This window comes from Hydractinia symbiolongicarpus, chromosome 3 (genome assembly GCF_029227915.1).
Source record: "Hydractinia symbiolongicarpus strain clone_291-10 chromosome 3, HSymV2.1, whole genome shotgun sequence".
NCBI lineage: Eukaryota > Metazoa > Cnidaria > Hydrozoa > Anthoathecata > Hydractiniidae > Hydractinia > Hydractinia symbiolongicarpus.
The window spans coordinates 29674944-29691407 of record NC_079877.1 but is presented as its reverse complement, the minus strand read 5'-3'; the positions used below and the strand labels follow the sequence as shown (position 1 = coordinate 29691407).

Genomic DNA, 16464 nt, shown 5'->3' with positions numbered 1-16464 from the left:
CTGACTTAAAAGGTGGATTCGTTTTCCCTGGTAATATCGCAATAGCATCGCTTAGACCAGATCTTGTCATGTAGTCTAACAACAGTAAACGTAAAATTTTGATAGAGCTTACCTGTCCATGTGAGGAAAATATGGAAATATGGCATTCAAAGAAGCTTTCGAAGTATTCACCCTTAGTTGAAATTATTAAACAGAATGTAGATATTTTCGCATTTGAAGTAAGTGGTCGAGGTTATTGCTCGTGATCAGTGTCACTGTGATTAAAAAGATTAGCGTTGAGCAACAACAAAACTTTCCGAGCTGAGTGTAACCTTGCTGATGTATGTATGAAATCCCCTTTATGTATTCGAATTGCAAGAAATCCAAGTGAATGGAATCAAGATGGACATTTCTCCATATCTTCCACACAAACAGGGCCTGATTCTCGAATGCCAAAAACAAAACCCTTGCCACAGAAACAAAACCAAACTTACTGTAAGAGCAACCCGTCTTAAAAGCCTTTCCCATATTTGCCTTGCCACAAGACTGCTTCAATAACTTTACATACACGGCTTACAAATAAAGGTAATACGTGATTTGCCAATTCTATTTTGCAAGCTTTAACTGTAACTCCTACATTTTGGTCACAATGTGCATCTGAGTCCTATTATGTTTCTCCTCTCTCCAAGTCAGTTTTGCTGAACTTATCTCTGCTGCATGAATCATGCTCTGCTTTAGACCCCTCCAACTTTCTCAGAGCTTTGCAGAGCTTAGTTTCTCTCCATTAAGTTTCTCTCCATTTTAGCTTAGTTTCTCTCCATTTAATGTTAACACTCAACAGGACGTTCCAGAGATACTTTTACACATCTTGAATTAATTAACAGGACCGTCGGTTAGTGCAAACAACATCTTAACAACGACCATATCATGTAAGTTGTGAGGATGTCTTTTGTGCCTCTTGCTACCTTTTAGTAGCGTTGCAAATTCCTTTCACTTGTTTTTCCAACCGGAAGAGCCGACTGGCAATGACATGTGGCTTTTTTTACAGTCTTCTTACCTCCAGGATAGTACAAGGGAGACCGCGTTTAGTCAGTGTGGAGATTTGTTGATTCTCTAACTAAAAACATTTACCTGTGTCGAGGGAAGATCAGTAAAAAACAACCAAGTTGTTAATTGTATCTCTCACTCTGGCATTATATTGGAGGTATCTTCACATCCTGCAGATTTTGTATCTTTTATCAGAAAATACGAACTGCTGGCAACTATTAATCATTCAGCCACACTCGCAGCAGGTCATTATTTGGCATTTATTAAAGATTGGAATGTAGACGAGTGGTTGAAATGCGATGACAGGGCAGTAGTTAGTGTTAAGCCGCCTGATATAAATAACTCAACAGTGTATGTGTTGTTCTTTCTCTAACTATGAAAAGGATTTTTCCCAGCGGTTTTATTACCCCTGCTGTTATTTTCACCGGCAGCCCACCGTAATTCAGGAATTTTCTCAGTCTCCACTTTCTTACAGAGTAATTAAAATAAGCTAAGCAAGAAGGTTTGACAATCTGTCTTGTCGTTGGGTGTGACGACTCCACTTTTAACCCCAGTCCAACAGGGAGGTCAAGTTTGCTCACTTGGTCTAAAGAGTTAACGATCCTAATGTACCCATAGGGGTTTGAAATTTCTTTTTTTGGTTCTTCGTGGATTTACGCCCACGCATTTTACGCCAGTATCTTCAGGCTGGTTCTGACATAAGGCTGGTCCCAAGCATCAATCACCTGTGTAAGGCTGAGTGTTGGGATCCCGTAACACATGTGGAAAGCTACGGCCAGGTTCGCAAGTCCTGGCGCGTGAATGGTTGTCTGCTCTTATTTATAGTTTTATATTTATATTTATACTTATTTGTTTCCTTCTATGTTGTATAGCAATTTTTAACTGTCAGTAGGTGTTTGTGATGTAATGTTTATAAAGGGTCTTTAGTTCAATTACCTTCTGCAGACAATCCTTCTAAAAAGGGAGATATTGCACTGAATATAGATCTGCAGAGGGTGTAAACTCTACAATTAAAGCACAAAAGAGTCAGTAGACTAGTTTCATCATTACACCTTGCTGTTTTGTTATCTCACAATCAATCTGTTGTCGTTGTTGCAGGCTTGAATCCTTTAGCAATAGAGAGGTAGGCACAGATGTTGAGCCTGACGAAAGATTGCAGCTGCCTTGGTTCCACGTAATTGAGTTCCTGGCTAGCCAAATGCAGAAGGATGCTTTTATACAAACGTTGCCTAATTTCCGGACGGCTTGGAAAGCGTCTTTGTTTGGAAAACCCAATCTTTTTAAGAAAATTGCAACCGACAGAGAGCTATATCAACATGTACCCACCTCGATTGCGAACAGGTTTAATTGCCATCAATTATGCTCGATAATATTAATCAAAGGGGTGTATTTAGAGAGCTTTTTGTAGTGCCAGGTTTCAATGTTTTCACCACAAGGGCAAGTAAGTGCAATTAAAATAAGCTGTTTGCTGTTGTTGGAATACAGGACAAGCTCTAGTCTAAGCGATGTTATGGCTATATGACCAGAAAAAATAAGTTTACTATTTTTTGAAGGTGTAACTATAAACACATAAAAAGTTTTTAATAAAAGTTTAAGTATCTAATTTTTGAACTATATGGCATTTTATCGGGTCACTGACGAAGTCATCTAACTATGTATCCGTAGCAGTTTAAATCCCTGATTAAGTGAAGTTTACCACGTGTAACTCATCTGCTTAACCAACAAACGGTTAGCGTAATGGATTTGTTGAGGTATTTTTCTAATACAACTATTTCTATGTCTAAAATTTGGCAAGAATATCAAAGCCACTCAGTGCTAGAGACAGGAAAGTCTCTTAACTGCTTGCTTTATTTTTTTCTTTGTGATACTTTTAAGAACACTATTTTTGTTCTAATCACAATGCAGTTTCTTTCAAAACTACTTTTTAGACATTTTTTTCTTTCTTTACATTTTTGTTTACCTATCTCTTATTGTTGGCTGCCGAGTACCTAAAATTTTGTATTTGTTTTATTTGTCTTCATATGTTTTTCTTCACATGTTATCATCACATTTTTTAGTCACCTGCGAATTTTGAAAGCAAAAATTTGAAGAATTTGGCGACGAACGCTAAATTTTCGAGCATCCTAAAAACCAGCTAGCTAACTTTTATAACCGTGTTATCCTCACCACATCTAATTCTTAGTCAGCTGCACCTGCTGGAGTGAGTGCTATTACTTAGCTAGCTAGCTGGCTCTGGCTAAAAAGCGAAAGTAGCCAAGTACAGTTATAGCTACAACAAAATTTCCTAAGACATTTTTTTTCTAAAACAAAATTGCCGAGTGATAGTTTTAGCTGGACGGTGGTACTCAAGGCTGTGTCCTATGTGTTTTTTTAATCGAAGATTCAATAATTTTTTTTGACAACTGTATTGCCCCTATATAAAGGATTCAATACTGTTTACCTGTGCAAACCCCCCACCCCGATATGTGGGTGCACAGCACAGTTTGCCTGTACTAAGCACTCAGCCCAGTGGCACGATATAAATAATATAGACCTATTTTTTTTCTATGACAGGATAACATTGATTTGTAAACCGTATCACCTGTGCTAAGGCAATTCACATGGACTTGCGGCGCAGTTTATGGCTCAATTATGCGCCCAATGTGGCATTCAGCACCGGGTCATACCGTTATTTGTGGCTTAACCATGTGTTTCGACGCCCAGTCCTCCCCTTTGTTACTTTAACCTGTTAGTATGTACTAACCGATGGTAAAAAAAGATTCCTAACTTTAAATATAATAGCAATAATAGCAACAGTAAAGATGATAATCTTATCAGAAAGTCAAATCTTTGTACTGCATTCCTGTTCACCGTTTACTTCGAAAGAAACTTTCTTCTTTTTGTCCAATCCGGTTGAAATTCTCGAAGCAAAAAAACTATTCAATATAGACATGAACGACAAAACATAAAAAGAAAAATATTGATCGAACGGAAATCCAATAGGATTATTATTAGACGAGACGTCACGGATGTTTTTAAGAGACCAAGAAAACGTGCTGCCGAAGATAAGTGGTCCAATGATCCTAAACAAGGAAAATAACACCATAAAACAAGGAAATCAATGAAACAAACAAGAAATCAGAAAGGGAAACAAACAGGAACATAAAAACAGTATAGCTAACAGAAGACATAAGCAAAATAAGACAATAAATAAACATAGCACATGGACAGGCAAGCTAACAAATTCAAAATAATTTGGCTCGATGTACAAGTATTACTTTATATTATAACTACTTGGACAGTTTGATACAATAAATATATGCAGCAGTTACCTTCCCAGCGAGAAGAAAATCATTGAAAATCCATTTGCCGATCCCAAAAGGTCTGGTGAAACTGAATTATTGATCAGAATGTTAATTGCAACTAAGCCAATTGTCATAAATATTCTTTGCAAAAATGAAACAAACACCACGGCCATCCACGCAGCAGTTCTACAAACATAAAAAATGTCGAGTAACATATCAGTTTAAAAAGAAAATTAAATGCTTATTGAATATATATTTAGTTTTCTAGTGTTAACAAATTCATTAAAATGGAAGCGCAAAATCTTTAAATGAGTCTTTTCACAAAGAAATATTGAACGATGTTCTCCCAATCCTACCTATAAAACTTACCAAGTATATTTAGCAAATGTGTTTAAATATGCTGAAATGTCAATTTGTGGTGGTCAATATGCAAAGGCACTCAATTATTTCTACCTTCTTCAAAATGCAAATAAACTTTTTATTGCTGCCAAGACATCTACTAAGAAAGTGATAATTGAATCGCAATCGAAATCCAATTATGGCACGTTATTTTATTTCTGGCATAATTTATTCGTCATACCACATAAATCTAAAACTTGAATAACACCTCCAGCCATTCACAACGCAAATAGAGTTGTGTTCCTCTCAAGGATTTACTGGGTGACAAATTATACACAGCATGTGCAAGGTTAAACCCCAATGAAAAAAGATACATTTTTTAATCCTGATGTCACATAATTATTACAAGAATGTTATTTTATTTCATTGCAATGATACCATAAAAATGATTAGGTAGTTAAAATAAGTACCACCATCTAAGTAGCGGACGACGAAGAAAAATAAAATGTGTAAAAAGGTTTGGAAATGGATTGCTACGAATCACATACCTGTTGGAAATAATATTAATAATGGGTGTCCATGGACATATGAATGCAAACAAAAGATTGCCTCCAATAAGAGCCTTAAACACAATAAGAAGTAGCTACATACAATGAGATTAGTAAATAGAGAAAGAACAAAAAGTAAACTGAAGGAAAGTATTAAGCATAATGACAATAAATAGAAAGATAGCAAAAGGTCACTTCCATTTAGAGCGTTGAAAGGACTACGAAAAGAGATGTTGATTTTTCACTTTAGTGACTTGTAACCTAGTGAACGTTTATCAGCAAGGAAAACAAAAACAACATATCAATCATCTTGGATATCTAATAGACACCCACATAAACTACAAAAGAAATCTTAAATAAGGACTTTTCCTGTTCTTAAGTCACGCTTTACACTTACCTTTCTCGATCCGTATCGTCTTATGACCTAAACATGCAAATAAAAGAAATTAACAATACATTACATAATTATTTTACTTTAACACGAACAGTCAATCGACGTTTTTAAAAATGCCGCTAAAGTCAAAAAGCACTTAACGGAATGTATAAATATAAGTATATGAAAACAGACGGGTGCATCACTTTATTAAAAATGTTTTAAATTCCAATATTTTCTAAACCGTTCATCGAAAGCACGCGATCTTCTACATTATTTTACTCAGTGTTTCAAACTGCACACAATATTTGCAGCGTGCAAACAAATTTCTCAAAATAAACTTCTTTGGATATAAAGATTATTGTTGTAATACCATTTTTCTAAATTCAGTATTTTCCACGGGTCGTTCAGCTAGTCTAATGCACTAATACTCTACACCTGCTGTTTTTATGTATGTCTGTGACAGAAAGTGGAAGCACATGTATCAAGTGAAACATTATTCGGGAGTCTGGAAGGGTAAAAAGGAGCGCATGACAAAGTTTTTTCACCGACCTAACCGTTTTGAAACAAACGCGTTAATGACGTCGTTAAAAAACTATACAGTATTTCAATCAGCGTATTCAGGTCTATACAAAAGTAGCAACCGCATATGGAACTCCGAAAAATTGCTTTGCATGTACTCAATTCGTTATTACTTTATATCTTTATATGCTTGCCTCTCTAACCAAGTGGATATCCACTGGCCAATTACCTGGTTTTTATATAACTTTACTTATATTATACAACTGCCGACTAGACAATTATTTTATTTAGGCTTACAACAGTTTTTTTGTCTTAAAATTCTCTAAAATAAAGTATACACGTAAAAGTTGCATTTTGTTTTCTCTTGTAAATCTTTTATGAAATCTATCATAGGTCTTTTTCATGGCCGATGAATATATACGTTTGTTTCTTTTCTTTAGGTATGTTTTAGTTCGGAGGTGAAATAAAAAATTCATTTCGGTCTCTTGTCTTATCTTTAAATGTGTACATAAGTTAGGACGAAAAAAGATTCATTTTGATGTCAATTTGAACTAAAAGATCAAAATGAAATTTTGAGCAGTTATTTATATAAATAAGCATATATGCACATCCTAGGACAAGCTGTATCACGTCTCATCAGCTGGGCTAGTGTGGGGATTGAACCGCGAACCTTACAATTCATAGTTGATGGTATTAAAAACCATAAATAAACATATATACGTTAAAAAAGATGAAAAAAGAAGAAGAAGAAAATAAGAACAAAATGGTGGTTTTTTTTGCACACTATAGAGGAAGAGTATCTGAGAATTTTGAAGGTTAGCTTAGATTATTAACCTAAAATTATTACTACCCTCAAGAAAATGGGAAAACTATTACCATCATAAAGTTGAAATGTGGAAAGAAATCTCAAAGGCGGTGTTGTATATAGAATTACGTGTTCGCGATGTGTACCGTATTTTGTAGGTCAAACAACCGTCATTTACTCAGCCGCATAAAAAGCACAAACGCAATGGTTATCTCGTAGGTAATCATTATGTCATTGGAGTGATATTTTGCAGGACGTGCAAATTTTGCTGTGTCGTCACCGGCTGTAGCTCATACAATTCTGTTATAGGCATTTAATATTAACGTAATTAAACCGAATTGGATGAATATAGAATTCGCGTGTTAACTATTAATCTTCAATTGTATGTCATATTGTTCATTAAGTGGCTTTAAATGCGAGACAATATTTATGATATTTTTATACCTGATGATAAAATACTTTCTCGAAATGTATTGTCATAATATTTAATAAAATCGTTTACACAATGCACGAGTATCTAAGTACACAATGTTTCTTCCGTATAAACTATGCAGATTTTCTTGTTTTCCTTAGTCGGCTTTTAAAAGAATATTCTGGTTCGAAAGCCAGATAAAAGTTTCATTTTGGACATTTATGTAGTCTTTATATATGTTGACATGATTTGTGGTGAAATAAATGACCGAATGATATGTCATTTTGTCCCTAAATATTTATGTAGACACTATTTACCCTAAATAAAATTATTTCCCATGAGTACAACGCTATTGCGCATGCGTAAAAAGCTATTGCGCATTTTCAAAAAGTCAGTCCGCTTGTCTACAAAGATACGGCGCATGCGCAGTTCACACAACCCTTATATTTAAAATCGTATGCAAACATACGAAATATTATTGTGGTTTAAAATCTCATTTCGGGTCCATGTAAAATCTGCTTTAGTCAAATCATATTTTAAAAACCTTAACTTACTTTGGGTACGATTGTCAGCTGAGTCGGAAGGAAGCACAACGACACCATTAAAAGTGTTAGTCCAATTTTTGACGTAGAGAAGCCCATACCATCTAAAAGTGTAGGCAACAATGTTTAACGAGTAAAGTTCTAATTTCTGTTTTTTACGTCTAGTTAGATTTAACCTCGGGGAAAGTTTGAACAATATTTCTGGATATTTAATAAGAATAACAAAGCGATTTATTCAAATGTTACTTACGATACTCAGCAGAACTAGCCAAAAACAGTGGAAGTAATTCATGACTTCCAAGTTTGGTGACTCCACTAACGAAGTATACCAAATTGATTTGTGCGTAATCTTTCATGCTAAAAAAAACGAAATTATATTGTAAACAAAAAGCCCGGAAGCTTTAATAATTCTCCCAATGTAGGCAATATAATATAACTCAAGCAAAGAAAGTTTACGAGACGTTTATAAGAAAATTCAATAAAGACGTTTCGGACTAAATTTGTGAAGCTTCAGTAGCCTTGCTTCACAACTTAGAAAGAGAAAGAAAGAAATAACAAAGGACGCCATAGAAATTTATATTGCTGTTCTTACGCTGACATAAACATTAAAAGTGCGCACAAATCTGAGAATAAAATTAAATGTTGCTACATGATCTTGATTTTTTTGTTTTAGTATAAGCAACCCTCCCATAAAGTCCTTTTAAAAACCGACAATATATGTTATATAGAAACGCTGATTCCATCTGCATTTAAGAGCAACATTAAAAGTGAAACACACTTTTTTTATAAAGGATAAATATTTTAAGGAACAAGTGTTATAAGCAAACCGACTTATATAGAGAACTAAGTTCTTCTAAAACTCTTTTTAAAATTTGAAAATACCTTTGTTGAAAATGAAAAAGCATGTTGAAAAACAAAATTATTTGTTAAAAAATAAAGGATAAAGTATATTAAGATGATAAGTCTGTGTTTCATCGGGAGTTGCAAAAAGTACTGCCGAAAAGGATTTACAAGTCAAACAATATCCCTTCGCAAAGCCCGCGGAGATTGAATGAAGACAAAAAACGATAAAATCATCCCCCATCAATGTTTTTACACGTCTTTTCCCATAATTCACATTCTTGTCGTAGTTTTTGTTGCAATGGTGCATATGAAGAAGACAAATATATTTTAAATGTAATTAAATCAAAAATGCAATATACTGTCAGTTCCTAACAGTTACAAATTAACATTGATGGTGCAGTCCGTTTGTCAAAAAGCTCAATCTTGACACAACTTCTATTCTAACTTCAATTGACCAAAACTCAAGAACAAAAACAAACTAGATGCCTAATTCAGGCTCATTTGATAGAAAAAAGCCCAAACTTCCATTTTGGCGTCCAGAAAAACGCTGCCCCCTTCCTGGACCTCGTGGGCATACCACTAAGCTGTTAGGAAGGCGCTGACCCTGTTCCTGGACCCCTGGGTATCCCCCCAGGCTGTTGACTTTAGTTTAGCATAGGAAAGTATTCTAAGCATTAGATATGTCGCAAATGCATTATGTTCACGCTAAGTGGGTGTACGATGACACAAAACTGTGTTTGGGTGATTTTGCGCTGGTTTGGTGCCCCGTAACATCACCAAAAATTTCAGACTTCGGAAAATTTGCGGAGAGACTTTTTGAACGAGTTATTAACTTTGGAGAGCCTAAATTTCACCAAAAAGCGCTTTTAGACTCCGGTTTTTTTTACAAAAGCAGTGTTTTTCAAACTAGAACAATTTGTTGAAATTGCTTGTGACGTAGCTGGGCTGGCCTGTAAAAGCCCGTGGCTATCTCGTATATATACAGACCCCGCACCAGAAGGGATAACAAAACATCTGTTTATTGAAAAATAATTAAGTTCCTCCTCAGAGAGAAGACGTTCTACTTCTTTTAAATTGTCTTGATCTGAAGAATGATAGAAAACTTGAAAATATAAATAAAGATAATCTTACCAAAGTAATTTTATTAGCTTATATGTTTTTATTTTAGCTAACCATGCCTTCCAGCCACGCTTTTGACCTCCATCTCTCGTTTGTAATTTAAACTTCACAAGTGAGCTTTGCGTTTTTACTTCAGTTGCACGATCAGTTAAATTCCCTTGGCTGTGAGTTAAAGATTCGAATAATGGTGTTCTTTCATTTTCATTCTCATCATTTCTAGATGATAAATTATAAGACGTATAGGTGATCTATGCGTCTTCCGATATTTCATTATCACTTAAGAAGTTTTATATCGCATGTCTCTTCACAAAATCTATAGATAGTGTACAGATGTGAACATCAATTTTGAAATGGTTCTGTAGAAACATACATTATAATATCTTGAGTGTTTCAGTAACTTCATCTAGGTTGCGGGGAATACCATTCCCAGGGTTTTTGATAGGCAACTTTTCCTGAATTTGTGGCATTGATTAATGAAAAAGAATAAATTACGCCACCAATACGGCAAAGTAAAGAACCCGTATATTCCATTTTCTTGATTCCAGAAAACACAGTTCTGCCTTGCCGAGTGTTTATGCTTAGTACGTCTGAAACCTGGAGTGCTTATGTCACTTAATGAGCTACGTGCATTGCTTTACTTGCGCAAAAATGTTCCAACTCATTTTTTTAAAAATTCTTTTAATGACAACCTTTCTTAAATGTGAAATTGTGCAACTTCATACATTACATTGATAATAGAAATATCTGCGAAATAGTTTTCACAAAAGTTTTTTTGTCATGTCATCAGACTTTTCTTTAATGACGATGACGATGATTGGTGTTTCGTTTTTAAGTACAAGTATACTGTCTACTGTTGCATATTATTTCATTACCGCTGTTTAATTGACAGCAGTAAATTATAATCTAACAACAAACATTACAAAATAAACCAATGAATTTAAGATTTATTTATTTAATATTTCAATATCTTTGAGTGACGGTTTTTGTGTAATTTAACTATAAATACTTTAAGCAATACTATATTAAACAAGTATAATGTTCATTTATACCTGGATTCATTTGGAATAAATAATACTAGAAGAAAGACGCCAATTGCAAAACCGATTGCAAGAACTAAATTTGGTAGAAGAATACCAAATCTTCCAAAAACAGAATCTACAAAAAATAAGATAAAGCATCAAATGTTTTCCTTTGTGTTTCAGCGCAAATTTTTTGAACAAACGAACTATTTCAGAATTCGGATGCATACAATTGCTAACCTTCAGGAAATGTATCTGGATATTGTTCAGACGGGAATGCCAAAAAACCTATAAAATAGTTAATATTTGATGTAATAATATATTGAATAACTCTATGCTTCCACTGAAACACTGACACATTCAAATTGACTTTATTAAAATTCATAGGAAAAAGCTCGTGTCATAGCGCTCCGTTCCCGGCAAACAACTCGGGTTCCTAGATTTTCTAGTACCCAGACTACTTTCAAGGGCACCAAATGAAAACAGAGAGAGGCTTTACTGCAGAAAATCCACAGTGCATTTTGTGGCAGTAACATTATATTTCTTACCCATATTTATGATTATTTTTGTTAAATAGGGCAACAGGGTGGTATTTAACTTTTTGTCTCTAAAAAAATTATATACAGAGTGGTATTTAAAAAGCATTCCTTAAACATTGTTTTAATTAATTGAATTATATTTTAGGAATTATTTGGTACATTTGGTGAAAATTAATGTTACAACTGTTTTGGCCATGGCAGGTATTGTACTTGTTATTACTACGTGCTGGGCAGTCTGTATTTTAGTTAAATTAAGGCAAGAAACGATTTTGAGATTAATTTCTGGACATTTTCTGGTATCTTACGTCGTGAATGTGACATGTGATATTCTTAAGGTATATATATGTATGTAAAAGCATAAAAAATATATTTTGATTTAACCTTTTTGCTAAATAATGGCAGCTGTATCCTTTAAGCAGATATAAATACAAGAACTAGTTTTGGCAGCTGGTTAACCACAAAAACAACACACTTTCTCCAAAAAAACAACGTATTAATTCTCTAATTATAGCTAACTAGCTATATACCACAGGTTATCAAGCAATCTAGTTAAGAAACGTGGTAAAACAATTTATCACGTTTTTAGTCAAAAGCTGATCCTGCAATTATCCACCTAGCTTACTCTGTAGAAAATATGAAAACGTGAATTCTTGAGCTACCATTTCTAAGTAAAATTGTTTAGCTAGCTAGCTAATGAGTGTCAAATCCTCCCTTTCGTAGCCATTTTTACAAAATTGGTCACCTTATATTCGGCCACCCCAGTTTTTTGAAGTACCTTTTTATTACTACCCAGACTATTCCTTTTCTTGTGACTATGCATTATCGAAAGATATAGAGCGCATACTATAACTACAGCAAAAAGTATAATAAAACTTAGCACTAAAACTGATATTAGGACAACAGCAAGATCTAAAGAAAACTTCATTTGCTAATTGCATTTCATTTTATTCAATTAAACAAATTAATTAATTTTCATAAAAACGCACCTGCTATACTTGGTCCAATAATGAAACCAACCGAAGCTGTCGAAAATAATATTGACATGCCAAACACCATATTTGTATCATCACAAACATTTGCAAGTATGGATTTAGAGATTAGAGAAATGCCTACAGAAATGAAACATTATTATTTCAATTGAAATTATAAAATTGTTAATATATAAGCAACAAATTATTTTTTTCAAGACACTTCATTCTTAAACTGTGTCTGATTTCTTCTTCAGAAAAATCAAACAACTAACTTAATTTTAGAAAGAAAATTGAGATATTATCCAATATTTTTCTTATAATATATAAGGACTTCGACAAAAGAAAAATTATTTTGAGGGGAAAGCTTTATTCAGGGCTGCAGAGTTTGATTAGGTTGCTAGTTAAATAACAGTTACAGACTTCTCTAGTACCCAACTTCTTATACTTTTTAAGCATCTTACTTTTTAAATTTTGCACTAACGTCTTAGCTTTACTCACAATTGCCACACCAAGAAAAGCTTTTTTTTCAACAGAATAATGGAACAATGGTATTGATAAAAAATAGTAATCTTTTGTCTTCAAAGTAGAAATTAACTTTCTAGATTTCTTCTTTACGGAAAATGCTCTCTTGTGGTTGTGATGCTAAAGACTCTGGCGAGGATAGAAAGAAATTGCGTAACCAAAATGCTAATTTTAATCTTCCCAAAAGGTCACTGTGGGATTAAGAACAGCATCCTGAGTATGAGAAAAATAGTTCAATTGAAACATAACCTAACCTAACGATGATCCTTGCATAAATCGCGTAGTAACAGCCCAATCAAAGTTACTAGTAAATCCAAATGCTAAAGTGGTAAACATAATCAAAGTTGTTGAAGCGATGAGGGTTGGTTTCTTTCCTTTAACATCTGCAATGTACCCCCACATCAAACTGTAAGGTTAAAGGACTAACATTACATTAAAAAAACAAGCCACTACAAACCAATAAAAGAAACATCAATCAAGCGCATTTAAACAACGAATCTGACTACAGTCAAGAAAACAAAACTAAGGTTATTTTAATTATAAACTAATCGTTAGCTGTGGAGCTATGTCATCGAATCTTTCCCGGTCAAATGACGGTCAAATGACGGTCAAACACTGACATTAAAACATTATGTAGCAGACACTTCTCCACACCTTATTATAGACGTCATTCCAAGTTCCTATTTACGCAAAAAAGTCTGCTATCTCAATTGATTTATAAATTATTTGGTTCAGTTATTGATTTACACTTGACACCATCGTTGAGACGCAAAAATAACTATTCATATAAAAGGATTTTATTTTGGCGATTTTTGATATAACACAGATAAAAACAGCCTAAGAAGTAATCAAATACATTGAACAGACACGAGAATGCAATTTGATGATGTCACTTACAATCCATTCATTTAAAGATAATTTTAGAAATTATGAAATATCTGTAATAAGTATTGATAAAATTACTAAAAAAACATGCGATCATTTGCTGCGAGAAATGGGTGGGATAATGCATTTCTTGTACGTGCGTCTAAATACAAATACTAAGAATGGTAACAGGCACTTTAGGTGCATTAAAAAGTACCTGGAGATTGTTTGTCCAATACCCATAGAACATGCAATGATACCAGCATAATAGCCTAACAAAAAACATTTATGATGAGCAAAAATGAAACTATATAAAACTAGTTGTTTTACATTTTCTTTAACTTTTGCATAAATTATTCAGATTGAAAAAAAAAATTGCAACGCTTTGGGCATTTTTCTATTTACTACATAAAAGGCTATGTAAACTTTAGATGTAAAACTTTTCTTGCAAGGTAGGGAAAAGAACAAGAATTGCCTAGAAATAGCAAACTTTTATAAAAGAGTTTGCTTAACAAAGTGATTTCCAACCACTATTAGAATGGAATTTATGGAACAGGCCTAAAAAGCAGTACTTAAGTAGCATCATTGACTTTCAGAAATATGAGAAACTTAGTGAGTTTGAAAAACATGGGAAACTGAAAAACTATTTAAAGCAGAGCAATGAAAGCATATTTTTTAAAACTAATTTTTGAAATTGCGACTAAGATTCGGAGTTTCTTAATGTCAATGCCTTAAACATTTCAGAAATGTATAGAAACCCATTTTATTTGTATTATCGAAAGTAATGGTTTCTTTAAACCATGGTTTTTATATAACCTGTATAATTGTTTGCATTTCTAAGACAATTACACTCACCTGTATCAGCTTCTGATGTTCCAAAAGACTAAATAAATCATGAAAACTGGTCATACAATTTTGCACCATTTTCAAAAAAACAAAAATTATTTTATTATGATATTCAGGAGCCATTAGTAACACCAGATGTAAGAAAATGTTATTTTTACATATTCCATAGATAATTCCTTATACTACATTAGGCCATACATACACTAAATTAGGTAGATTTCCTTTGATTCACATCTCTATTTAAAATTTAACAAACTCCAACATCTGATTCCAAATTCAACACCTCATGTCATTCCTCTGTACCGCACTTCCCTCACCATCCCAACAGGGTTTTCTCTGTCACGAGTGACAAAACAAAACAAAAAATTAAAATTTGTGCTTTCTTTTATTTTCGTTAATAAAATAAGCATAGCATATGGCTTTTCAGCTATTTGTTACTCCCTCTTACGTGAAACCTTGAATAATCATGAGGTCTCCCTTCTTCTCTTATCTAAGCGTCTGGATAAATGCAATCAGAGGCTTAAAATTTGTAATCTCTAAGCCTGCTCACCAACTCAAGGTTCTCACTAAGTAGAACACACTTTTAAGTTAGTTACCACTATCAACCATTCCAACACTTATCGTCTTATCGATGTTTTTGGTTTCCCTGTGATCTTTTCTACGATATGTTTGTCTAAGAAAGTCAATATATATTTTGTCTATTTCTTGTAACAAGAAGAATTTTGTTTCACTGCAGGGTCTTTAGAGAGTCAAATATCTATGCAGCCATGATCACCAAGACAAGTGTTATTATTACACCTTGCTGTTTTGTAGCCTCATCATCATTGGTGTTTCTCAAAGTTACGGATCCTACTATACATTAAATAGAATAAACCCGCAGAACTTTATAAATAATACTCATTCCATGTGTACACATGTTGCTTTTTTAAGAGAAATGCCTTCGGGAAAACAATTTATTTTTCCAAATAGAGAACAAGATAGGTAACATCTTATGTTTTAAATCACATTTTATTCAACTACAACAAACTCTCAACAAACTTACCTTCACCAATTTGGGTAGAAATGCATAGATCATTGTCGTATTCATCGTTTTTAATATCTAAAATTTTTATAAGGAATGGCCCAGTAGGCTTTAACATGTGGATACAGTTAAAAAAAAAAATTATTATCTCACCAATAGGTAAGGTGCTATTGCGCTTATTATTGTAACATTGAAATCGTTGCTGATTCAGGTATTTGAACAGCCATTGTATTGGTGTATTCAGTATTTAAAAAATATAGCCTAAAAGCACATTTATAGACAAGTCTATGTTAACTACTTAGTTTTATCATTTCAAAATGCAAAATGTTGCGAAAGTAAAAGCTAGTCTGATCACCTCTGTTTGCATCTGTGGCGGATATTGTGTAAAAATATGATGATAAAGGGAACTAGTAGTATTAAAATTAAAATTATTTCTTCTTTTCTTCTTGGAGAATTGCCATTGTTTGACGTTTTGTTTCTCAAAAAATTATCTAAAGGCACTGCCATCCGACAAAGGCTATCATGAAGACTCTGATTACTCCCTTCCTCCTCACCATGAAGTAATATCAACAACGTTCCTTACCATAACGAGTAGCATTGCAGAGAGCATTTTCCAAGGCAATGGTTTTGCGTCTCTAGGCGCGCACAGTTTGGCGATGCAGCTCTTCAAATTCATTTTTTTATCTACAATAGCAAAGAAGAAGTCACTAGCCGAGACTAGCGTCGCACGGCTCATGTAGCAATAAGTTCACAAGTGAAATAAGTTGTCCCACACATATAGTACCGCTTAAATGTAACTTTACATGGTGTAACGATCTCATGCATAAATAAAGAACCTTTGCATATCTTTTAACTTAATTGCTTTCTAT

At 33.7% G+C, this 16464-nt stretch overlaps 1 protein-coding gene across 2 annotated transcripts; it reads right to left on the bottom strand.

The window, feature by feature from the left end:
• Positions 1-3810: 3810 nt before the first annotated feature.
• On the bottom strand, positions 3811-16275 carry LOC130636735 (uncharacterized). Of its 2 annotated transcripts, XM_057446565.1 has the most exons (15): positions 16179-16275; positions 15617-15673; positions 14584-14611; positions 13946-14000; positions 13119-13270; positions 12358-12480; positions 11073-11120; positions 10863-10968; positions 9826-10029; positions 8102-8208; positions 7864-7955; positions 5595-5621; positions 5198-5271; positions 4338-4496; positions 3811-4088 (listed from the first exon to the last, which is right to left on the bottom strand). In XM_057446565.1, the coding sequence occupies exons 1-15, from the start codon at positions 16269-16271 to the stop codon at positions 3848-3850; spliced, it is 1566 nt and encodes a 521-aa protein (XP_057302548.1). In that variant the 5' UTR covers positions 16272-16275; the 3' UTR covers positions 3811-3847. The 2 variants fall into 2 exon arrangements, 1 of the variants encoding a protein (XP_057302548.1); XR_008982285.1 differs by lacking the exon at positions 5198-5271 and having other exon boundaries at positions 3987-4088.
• Between the last annotated feature and the right edge of the window lie 189 nt (positions 16276-16464).

Excerpts from the sequence above, each read along its gene's own strand:
- LOC130636735 (XM_057446565.1), bottom strand. The coding sequence starts at position 16,271 with ATGAATTTGAAGAGCTGCATCGCCAAACTGTGCGCGCCTAGAGACGCA. Across the intron at positions 13,271-13,945 it reads ATTGGACAAACAATCTCCAG|TTTGATGTGGGGGTACATTG; the intron begins GTACTTTTTAAT and ends TTAACCTTACAG. Across the intron at positions 7,956-8,101 it reads GGCTAGTTCTGCTGAGTATC|ATGGTATGGGCTTCTCTACG; the intron begins GTAAGTAACATT and ends CTACACTTTTAG.